Source organism: Choristoneura fumiferana, chromosome 18, assembly GCF_025370935.1.
Source record: "Choristoneura fumiferana chromosome 18, NRCan_CFum_1, whole genome shotgun sequence".
Classification (NCBI taxonomy): domain Eukaryota; kingdom Metazoa; phylum Arthropoda; class Insecta; order Lepidoptera; family Tortricidae; genus Choristoneura; species Choristoneura fumiferana.
Window position 1 is genome coordinate 21,220,997 of NC_133489.1, and position 9,303 is coordinate 21,230,299.

At 37.4% G+C, this 9,303-nt stretch overlaps 2 protein-coding genes across 2 annotated transcripts; one reads left to right on the forward strand and one right to left on the reverse strand.

Annotated features, from left to right (window-relative positions):
* The first annotated feature begins 1,912 nt into the window (after positions 1–1,912).
* On the forward strand, positions 1,913–7,642 carry LOC141437952 (scm-like with four MBT domains protein 1). The gene is made up of 7 exons (XM_074101557.1): positions 1,913–2,151; positions 3,263–3,673; positions 3,881–4,003; positions 5,189–5,317; positions 5,414–6,285; positions 6,491–6,666; positions 6,747–7,642. The coding sequence occupies exons 1-7, from the start codon at positions 2,077–2,079 to the stop codon at positions 7,580–7,582; spliced, it is 2,622 nt and encodes an 873-aa protein (XP_073957658.1). The 5' UTR covers positions 1,913–2,076; the 3' UTR covers positions 7,583–7,642.
* LOC141437953 (uncharacterized) lies at positions 7,633–9,199 on the reverse strand. Its single transcript, XM_074101558.1, has 2 exons — positions 8,909–9,199; positions 7,633–8,826 (listed from the first exon to the last, which is right to left on the reverse strand). The coding sequence occupies exons 1-2, from the start codon at positions 8,910–8,912 to the stop codon at positions 7,676–7,678; spliced, it is 1,155 nt and encodes a 384-aa protein (XP_073957659.1). The 5' UTR covers positions 8,913–9,199; the 3' UTR covers positions 7,633–7,675.
* Positions 9,200–9,303: the final 104 nt, after the last annotated feature.

Here is a 9,303-nt window from a genome sequence, read left to right on the forward strand (position 1 = left end):
ATTCCACAAGTCGCCAGATAACTCGTTAAACCATTTTTGTAGTTAAAACTTTTTTTTGGTCGCTAAGACTTTAAGTAAAAGTTGTTAACTCTAGCGACAGTCGCTAAATTGACAACACTGGTATCAAATCTGTAGGGCTACTACGAAACTCGAAGTTCCTGTCGTGTGGTCTCTCTGACACTTACACTATTTAATACGAGAGCGAGATATGCGGTACGATACGAACTTCGAGTTTCGTAGTAGCCACAGCCACGGAATATACAAGATACACACCAATGATATTATATAGACGCTGGATAATGCAAGCTTGAACAGAGCTTGAGGTTAGAAAATATTTCCTTCTATGACGTCACTCATATGCTGCATCTCTTTTTTTAGGGTGTCCACGAGTAAACGTAAACTCGGATTGCCCAGTGGAATTTAAAAGTTTAAACTCATGTCACCGTCACCAAATTTATTTACTGATTGTACTTATTATTCAAAAAAAGGACCGAGTTGTCTTTATTCGGCGCATATTGAACTGATTTTGAATCCAGAGCTGCAGGGCTAAAACGAAATTCGAAGTTCGTGTCGTGCGGTCCCTCTCGCTCTCGTATTAAATACTACGAGTGTCAAAGGGACCGCACGACACGAACTTCGAGTTTCGAGTTTCGTAGTAGCCCTGATGAAGTAAGATTCTGCCAGTGAAATAATTGCTTACAAGTTAGAGCAGGCGTTTTCAACCTTTTGGTTTTAACGCCACACTCTTCGTTCATCAAAGTTTCACGGCACACCATAAAAAATAGCCAAGTACCAGTCGGACTGGCGCGTGTAGAGTGGTGTAGAGTACCTAAAGGCTTTCGTATATGTAATATCTGGGCGACCGAGCTCCGCTCGGGCTAAAACTCGGTATCAAGCGTTTTCCTAGAGATAAGACCAAGCTAGATCGATTTTCCATCCCCGAAAACCCCTAAATACCAAATTTCATCGAAATCGTTGGAGTTGGAGCCGTTTCCGAGATCCGCGAAATACAAGAATAGCTCGTTTAAGGGTATTAGAATTAGATAGATAACATAACGGACAGCGGTGGCTAATTAATAGGGTCTCGTTGACACTTTTTGTACGAATTGCATAAACTTCGCGGCGATCGCGGCACACTTGAAAATATTCGCGGCACACCGGTTGAAAACCTCTTGAGTTAGAGGATTCCAAAGTTTTTGTTGCACTTTTGTTTGTTAGAAAGTAACGTGCATAAAGCTATCAAAGTTTATCTGCTGACCCGCATTCTCGTGTTGAATTGTATTGGACTCCTTAATGTACATAAAAACACATGAAATTAACAAATAACATAATAATAAAATGAACAAAGGCGAACTTATCCCTTAAAGGATCTCTTCCAGTTAACCTTTGAACGATAGTCTGCCACGTACCTCTCGTAGTGTCTTTGTAAAGTACATAGATGTGTCGATGTTTGTACGATAAATTATATTTAAAATTATTGTTTTTTTTACTGAAGTAGTTTTCCCATCAACTAATAGGGGCTTCGCGACCCACAGAGTGAAAAACACTGTTATACAGAGATAAAGGACATCAGTAAGGTGAATGACCCTCACACTAAATTCGAAAATTGAAGTTCGTTCACATCGTCCCGTCCCTCTCACTCTCGTAGGAAAAGCCTATAGAAATACGTTCTGTTTCCCACTATGAAAATTAAAGACAATACCGATGCTAAATTTAGCGTGAAGGTCGTGATTTGTCCTTCTTTCTGTTGTACTTTTAAACGGGGATGGGGATGCTAATGAATGAATGACGTTTACCGAGCGGTCAAAACGCACCCAGCTTCACGCTCGACATTTGATTTTTTCCTTGAGATTTCATATTTTGTTTCCTTTGCCTTCTAGATACTTTTAAAAAAAATTTTTTGTGTGAAATGGCACTATAGCAATCCTGTAGGAAAAGCGAGATAATGAATAGTGTGGAAATTTCATTGAAATGAAATTAATTCGTACAACTTCGGCCGTTCCATCCAGTAGTACTTTTATTTTTTGTGTAATTAATTTCATTCATTGACCTAATAATGTATGATTATTTATAATTATGGAAGAATTCGATTGGAACGATTATCTGGAAGCTAACAAAAGTATCGCAGTCCCAGAAGAATTATTTTCTCATGTGAGTAAAGTTGTGATAATACTGTTTAGACCGATGTAATAAAATTACGGATTGTTTTTCTCGTTTCAAGTTTTAAATATAAGTCTGCTTAAAAGTTTGTGTGTTAAAATATTCGTGATTATTTGGACTATTTAGCGGCATTCACGATGGATTTTGGTTTAAAGATCTAATTACACAACTTACTGATGCTGCTGTAAGATCAAGCAAGCGCAACTTGCTCGTGGTATTTCTAAATTTACATGTTCATGGCAAGGCTAACTTTTTTATAAATTATTTGCGTTTGTTACTAAAACTTAATAAGTGGGAAGGTCATACGTATCCTTTTAAATCTTCCTTTTCATCCAACTAACAAAATTTTATAATGTCTTGAGGAAAATGTAGTCTTATGCTTCATTAAAGGTAAAAATAGATGTCGCAATCAAAATGTTACTTAATGTTAAGCCATCTCGAATTTATCTATAAAATTTATCAGTTTTAATCATAGTATAAAAGAATACTATATTTTTGAACTAATTTAATAGATTTCTAGTTTGTGGAGAATTTTATTTGGCATGTGGTATTTTTTACACTAAGTAAAAAAAAAACTATTCTAAGGGAGGGCCAACTAAGGGAAGTTCGAACTATGCAAATAAGTATTTAAATGAATAAATCAACTCTTGACATGTTACACTTATATATAACAGACAGGTTTAGTTATAATATGCATTGACTGTAAAGCATATAAAAATGTCATACCTATATTTTATGGCTTATATTATAACAGTCAATAAACATGCATGTATAAATTACACCAATTAGTATATAATGTCCAACTGAATTTAATTTAATATACAACAAATTAGGTTCCCTTTGGTTTGGTTTTGACTAAAATTTTAGCTACAGTCCGTTTTACTTATTTTTATTGCTCCAAAACAGTAGCTATAATAGCTATATTATATACAATCACAACATGGGATTGTTGAGCTGCTTGCCACTGCCACTGTCTGTGATTTCCGTCCCATATCAGGGTTTTTAATCGCAATATTTACTGAGAATATGTAACAGTGGTAGCTGATTTAACTTTCCTGTGTTATGATTGGAGTTTAAAATAAATTAAAAATAAATTCTTCAGGTGGAAGCAAGCTTATACAATGGCATCAAGCAAGGCATGCTTCTTGAAGTTTGTCACAAGAACAACCCAGATGTCTACTGGATAGCCGAAATTACCATGGTGTGTGGACACCTTCTGAGGATCAAGTTTATAGGGTCCGACTCTGACTTCTGGTGCGACATGTCAAAGACCAAAGTACATCCTTTGGGCTGGTGTGGAAAATATGATGAGCTTATTGAACCACCTGATGAAATTAATGAAAAATATGGAGATTCCATTATTGATATCATGAAGAAAGCTTTGCTAGATGGGCAGTCAGTGTGCTTAGAGGCTTTGAACAACAAAGGATTGTCTCCTATTGATAGAATAAAACCTGGAATGAAAGTGGAAGTCCAGAATATCATTGATCCTTATAAATACTGGAGTGCAAATGTAAGTTATTGTTTTAGTTTTTTTTTCATGAAAATTTTGGTTAATCTGTAAAATTAAATTATGGGGAAAATACTACTGTTTAAAATTGACTTGTATTATTTAGTATTTTATTTATTTCTTTAAAAAACCAATTAATTTAATAATTCTGTTTTATTAATGTCTCTTAATCATAAAATACAAGCATGCAGTAACTATGTATATTTCCAGGTTTGCGAGAATTTTGGTGGGCGTCTGCTGCTCCGCTATGATGGAGCAGACGAGGAGCTGGAACAGATCTGGATATTCTTTTCCAACCCAAGACTGAACACCTTTGGCTATGTCACCAACAAGGTCAGTTCTCTAACTTTTCAGGTGTCTACCAGGGGTGCAATGTGTGCATTATACCTAGGAAAGGAACTGCATACTACTATTACCAGAAGCTTTTTTAAAATGTTGTATTTTAACAAGGCCTTAGTACTCCAAATGTGACTATGTCAGCCTCATGGGAAGCCTCAGATACATCCCCTTTCCCTTTTCACTTTCCCTTGTACAGAAACCAAGTCTCTGGATGCAATGGCCACCATAAGCTTAGATATAAGTTAACAAGCCTATTATTGCTTTCTTGGCATAGATAATAAAATAGAGCTGACACTGCTAAATGTTGAACTGATGCAGTGGCGGCGTAACAGGAGGGGCGGTTCGCCCTGATTCCAGCGCCAAGGGGGTGACAAAGACAACGTGCTTTTGCATGACGTGTTGTATGTAGAAAGTCGTCTTTTACTTTGACAGACCATGATGACGAGAACGAAAGGGGGTGAGGGGGCAGTAATACGCCCCGGGCGCCAACCCATGCGACGCCGCAAGTGCATGTCTTTTAGTAGTATTCGTAGGTTGTTGTGCAACTAAGCAGTAAACCTTGATCAATTATATTTACAAAAAAACTCAAGATATGAGATATGTACGTGATATGTACCAAAAAAATTGTATAATGAAATAAACTTGCTTTGCTATGCACCACTTGAAGTGCATTAGAGCGGCTTCAACTAACGTTTTGTTTGCGCGTATAAGCCCGTTTTCGGAAGCGCGTGTACTAGCGTACGAGTGCAGTTTTGTTTTCTAGCATTGGCCACGCAGGAATACGAGCGCGCGTATGCTAATAAAGCTAGTCTGAAACTTCTGTTATGTTAAAATTATGATCAAGATTCTATTTCAATCAAAACAGAAGAACAGCGCCATTCACAAGACCGGCAATTTTGCTGATTTGGGACCATTTCGTGACATACATACAATACAACTTTTTAAATTTTAAATTCTTTTAGTTATTTCGTACTTTGTCACGAATAAATGATTTCTTTCTTTCTTCCAAAATCCAAAGAAAAAATCGTAATAAAGGTTTTTGCATGATGTGATGGATGGCATAATGAACTGAATAGCCATAAAAACTAAAAGCTTCATTATTTTGGGATCATAGAGAATAGTACCATTTCATAAACTAATACTTAGAATTAAAGAATAATCTATTCTGTTAATTTTCAGGGATCACCATGGCAGTTCAAATATCCAGGCAAAGTCAATAAGTTCCTATGTAAGAACAAACTAAGTACCCAGCTTAGGCAAAGTGCTGAAGAGTCTATCAAAGAGCCAACACCGGCTGATCTGTTCCAGGTATGTAATGAGGACATTATTATAAGACCAAAGAATATCAAATTACTATAAGTACCTATCTTCATTTTACTAAAATAAAAAATAATTATTTTTCAGCCTAATCCGAATTTTGAACCTCATAACTTTGTTATCGGAATGAAATTGGAAGCATTAGACCCTCACGACATGAAGACAATCCGCCCGGCTACTGTTCTAAAAGTCTTCAACAATCTGCACTTCTTAGTTGTCTTAGATGACAATGCTGATGATTATGAGGACTCGAAAGCGGCTTGGCTCTGCGACTCTAAGCATCCATACATTTTCCCAATAGGATGGGCTAAAACAAAGAACTTTGCTTTTAAAGCTCCCAAAATTTGGAAAGAGGGTGCCTTTGATTGGGACGAATACCTCGCCATGACATCGTCGGTACCAGCCCCCAAGTACTGCTTTGGCGACAAAGAACCGTTACAAGGAATGGAAATTAATATGAAGTTGGAGGCTGTTAACCCAAAAAAGCATGAAGAAATCCATGTAGCGACTATCGGCGCTATAGTCGAACACCTGGTTTGCGTCGAGCTGATTCCTATCCAAGAAAAATTTTGGTATGCGCAGAACAGCGATTTGCTGTTTCCTGTAGGCTGGTGTGACAGCAATAACTATGAACTGCACATACCTGATATAAACGCTATGAGGGAACCTCCTAAAAATGAGGATGATGTCAAACCACCTAAAGAAGAACCAAAGAAATCTATAGAAGAGTGGTGCGAGAGAATTTACTTCAACTACAAATGCTATGCAGGTCCCACAATCAGTAGAAACAAGTTGTCACAGCTTCCAAAACATGTTGGTCCAGGGCCATTGTCGTTGGTACTGAAAGAGGTTTTGAACAAAATGATATCAGCGTCATATAAGCCAGCCAAATTGCTCAAAGATTGGGAGACTGAGGGACCGCCGGAAGAAGGAATGAGGCTTGAAATGTTGAGAGCCAAGTAAGTTTGCAATTTACATTGAAATCTCTACTTTGGCAGCCATGTTGGCTTAAATTACTAATTAATGAACTATAAACAATTAGGTAGATATAATAAGGACTAATTGTATATTTTTAATGTAGCGGCTACATTCTAGCCTATTAATTTGCTCACCTTCACTAATGTTATTACAAATTACCTACTAATGTTATTTTATTACTTGCAGGCTCAAATCCAGTACGTATCATGCATATGTGCCGATAGCGACGACTACCGTCCAGGTGGCATCGTTTTGTCGTGACGTGTGCGTCAAAATGCAGGCGTGTCCTTGCCTCTTCGGCCCGGTAGAATACTTCAACGTGTGTCCTCAGAATTGTCAGCAAGTCGACAAATCTACTTTCCGTAAGTGTTAAATGTTTTAGGATGAAACTGATTTTATTTTAATGATAAAATTCTTATCTAATTATTATTATTTTTTCTAGATAATAACACAGAGCGACGAGGTAGGCCAAAAGGAAGCCTTAACGGAAGGAAAAAGAAGAAAAAGGCAGTCCCAGAGAAGAAAGAGAAAGAGCAACAGCCATCTCAAGAAACCGAAAGCAACAAGGACGGAGAGTCCGCTCAAAGCGAGCACAGCGCCGGATCCACGCCGCCATCAGAGTCCGGCACTCGGCCCAACTCTCCCGACAGCTTAGAGTACAAGAGAGGTCAGAGAAGGAAAAGGGAACCCAAAAACAACTACCCCAAACTAGAAATGAAAACTCGTGGCGCGAAACTTCCAAACTTCGCCCAGCAAATGAAAGAATCTCACTGGAACAAGAAGGACATGGAGACAATTTACAGCAACACGTGTGCAAACAAAAAACAAAATCATGACAGCTACTCAGAAAATGATAGCAATGATACCAGTTCAAACTCAAGAGATGCCAAGAACATTTCGGATGTGTCAGATTCTGAAGAACCAGAGCTAAAGAAATTGAAATTTACAACTTACGATCCTCTGCCATCTGACAATAAATTGTTTGAAAAGAACACAGGGGCATCCTGGATAAAAGGGAGGCTTAAATTGTCTCCCAATCCCCTTGACTGGTCTGTGGATGACGTGTATGCGTACCTCAGCAATACGGATGACTGCAAGGTTCTAGCAGACAAGATGAGAGAGGAAGAAATCGACGGGGAAGCTTTTGTCATGCTCGACCTGGCGACAATCAGAGAATTTTTACATATGAAAAAGGAATTCGCTATTCTACTCTGCAAGCACATAACCAAAATCAAGTGGTATTACCTAGATAATTACGATGATAATAGTGAATCATGATAACTTTTTATTTTAAAAGTGTCTCTAGTCCTTAATAAATAATAAAATAATGAATGGTTATGGTGTATTTCATTATTTCAAAAAAATTTACATTCATACGATTGAGGTTCTGCGCAGTCTCTTGCACAGGTAACTGCAGATTTTGGACATAAAAGATTTTTCGTTTTGGTCTGACTCGTGATCGAAGTCTTGGTCTAAGTGGATATTTTTTTTGGCGAATGATATTTTGACTGGTATTTCTCTATCAGACAGGCTAGTATTCAGTTCAGATTGTTGGCGCTCGTACATTTCTAGCTGTAACTTCTTCTCTGCTATTCTCTTTATATCTTCAGCGGACGCTGCTTGAATGCTCGATTTATATTCTGCACGCGAATCAATGTTGATTTCTGATAAAAGTTTCCGATTATTCATTTTAATTTCGACAAATGGATTGCCGGATACAAGGAAAATTCTTATGTCCTCATTGTTGACTTTATTTTTAGTTTCCTGTTTACTCGAGCAGACTTTTTCATCCGCAGTGGAGTCGGTTAAGTAGTTATCATTTTTGAACGATTCGACAACGGAATGCAAATCACGCAAAAGGGAACTGTTTTTGGGAGTTCCCATCGGACTTGCACTGGTACCTTTATCCGTGACTTGGCACAAACGACTTTCATTGAAAACTGAAGATTCAGAAGACATAATATGATGAATCATATCTTTAATGAAATCTTCCATTTCTTCTACCGACTCCTCGCGGTTTTTGTTCAATATTTCTCGATATCTCTGTTTGTAGAGTTCGAAGTCATGCATATTTGTATAAAATTTTTCAAAAATCTCCTCTACTGTTGTTTTGAAGAATTTGACACTGGAATCTAGCGTACATGACGAAGAGGTAGTTTCTTGGGAAATGTTACTAACTATGTTGTTCTCCAGATTAACAAGATGTGACTCGGTGAGCGCAATCCGGTCTCCTTTTCCATCAGATTCGCTGGATGTGTTATCGCGGGAGACTGTGTCGGTGTCATCTTTGACCGGGGTAGCATCGTGTTCGTATCTCTTATAGTACTCTCCGCAACCACTGTTCTCCGAAGATGGTAAAAACCCAGTTTTGGAAAAGTCTCGACCGCTATCTTGGCTTTGGTAATCACTAAATAAGACTATGTTGACATCGGATTTGCAAGTAGAACTTGTGTGCGTAGAATCTTTTTGGGTTGTGGATTCATGGTAACTATGGCATTTGTTTAACGAAAAATCTCGACTATCTGAAAAAAAAAGAAGATATTCAGCGGGTCCAGATAAAACTCAAATTCAATGCTAAAGATGAAAGATGAATTACATACTTACACATAGTGAAAATGGAAGGTCACGGAGCTAGATCTCAAAGCAAAAGCTTCATTTAGAGAGTTTAACTGTAATCTGTATCGAAATTACAGTTAATATTCATACAGGACCTGGTTGTAAAATCTTAATTAAAATTTCATATGTGAATTAACGGGATTTAATTTGAAAAATATTTCTATACTTCTTAAACCTAACAAAATTTTCACGGCGAAATAAAATGTCAAAACAGAACAGAGTATTTTATTTTTCACTGGCCTTTATTTTCAACAGTTTTAAACTTTATCAACTATGTAACCTTTTTATTAATTTAACTCATAAAATCAAACAAGATTTCCCTAGCGCTAGCGGCCCGTGCTTTAGAGTTCGCGTAAATTTAAATGTCGCGGCTTTTTTGCAAG

What these genes read in the sequence shown, in the direction of transcription:
- LOC141437952 (XM_074101557.1), top strand. Translation starts at nt 2,077, where the DNA reads ATGGAAGAATTCGATTGGAACGATTATCTGGAAGCTAACAAAAGTATC. An exon ending in CACCGGCTGATCTGTTCCAG is followed by an intron (nt 5,318 to 5,413) that starts GTATGTAATGAG and finishes ATTATTTTTCAG; the next exon opens with CCTAATCCGAATTTTGAACC. An exon ending in AGTCGACAAATCTACTTTCC is followed by an intron (nt 6,667 to 6,746) that starts GTAAGTGTTAAA and finishes TATTTTTTCTAG; the next exon opens with ATAATAACACAGAGCGACGA.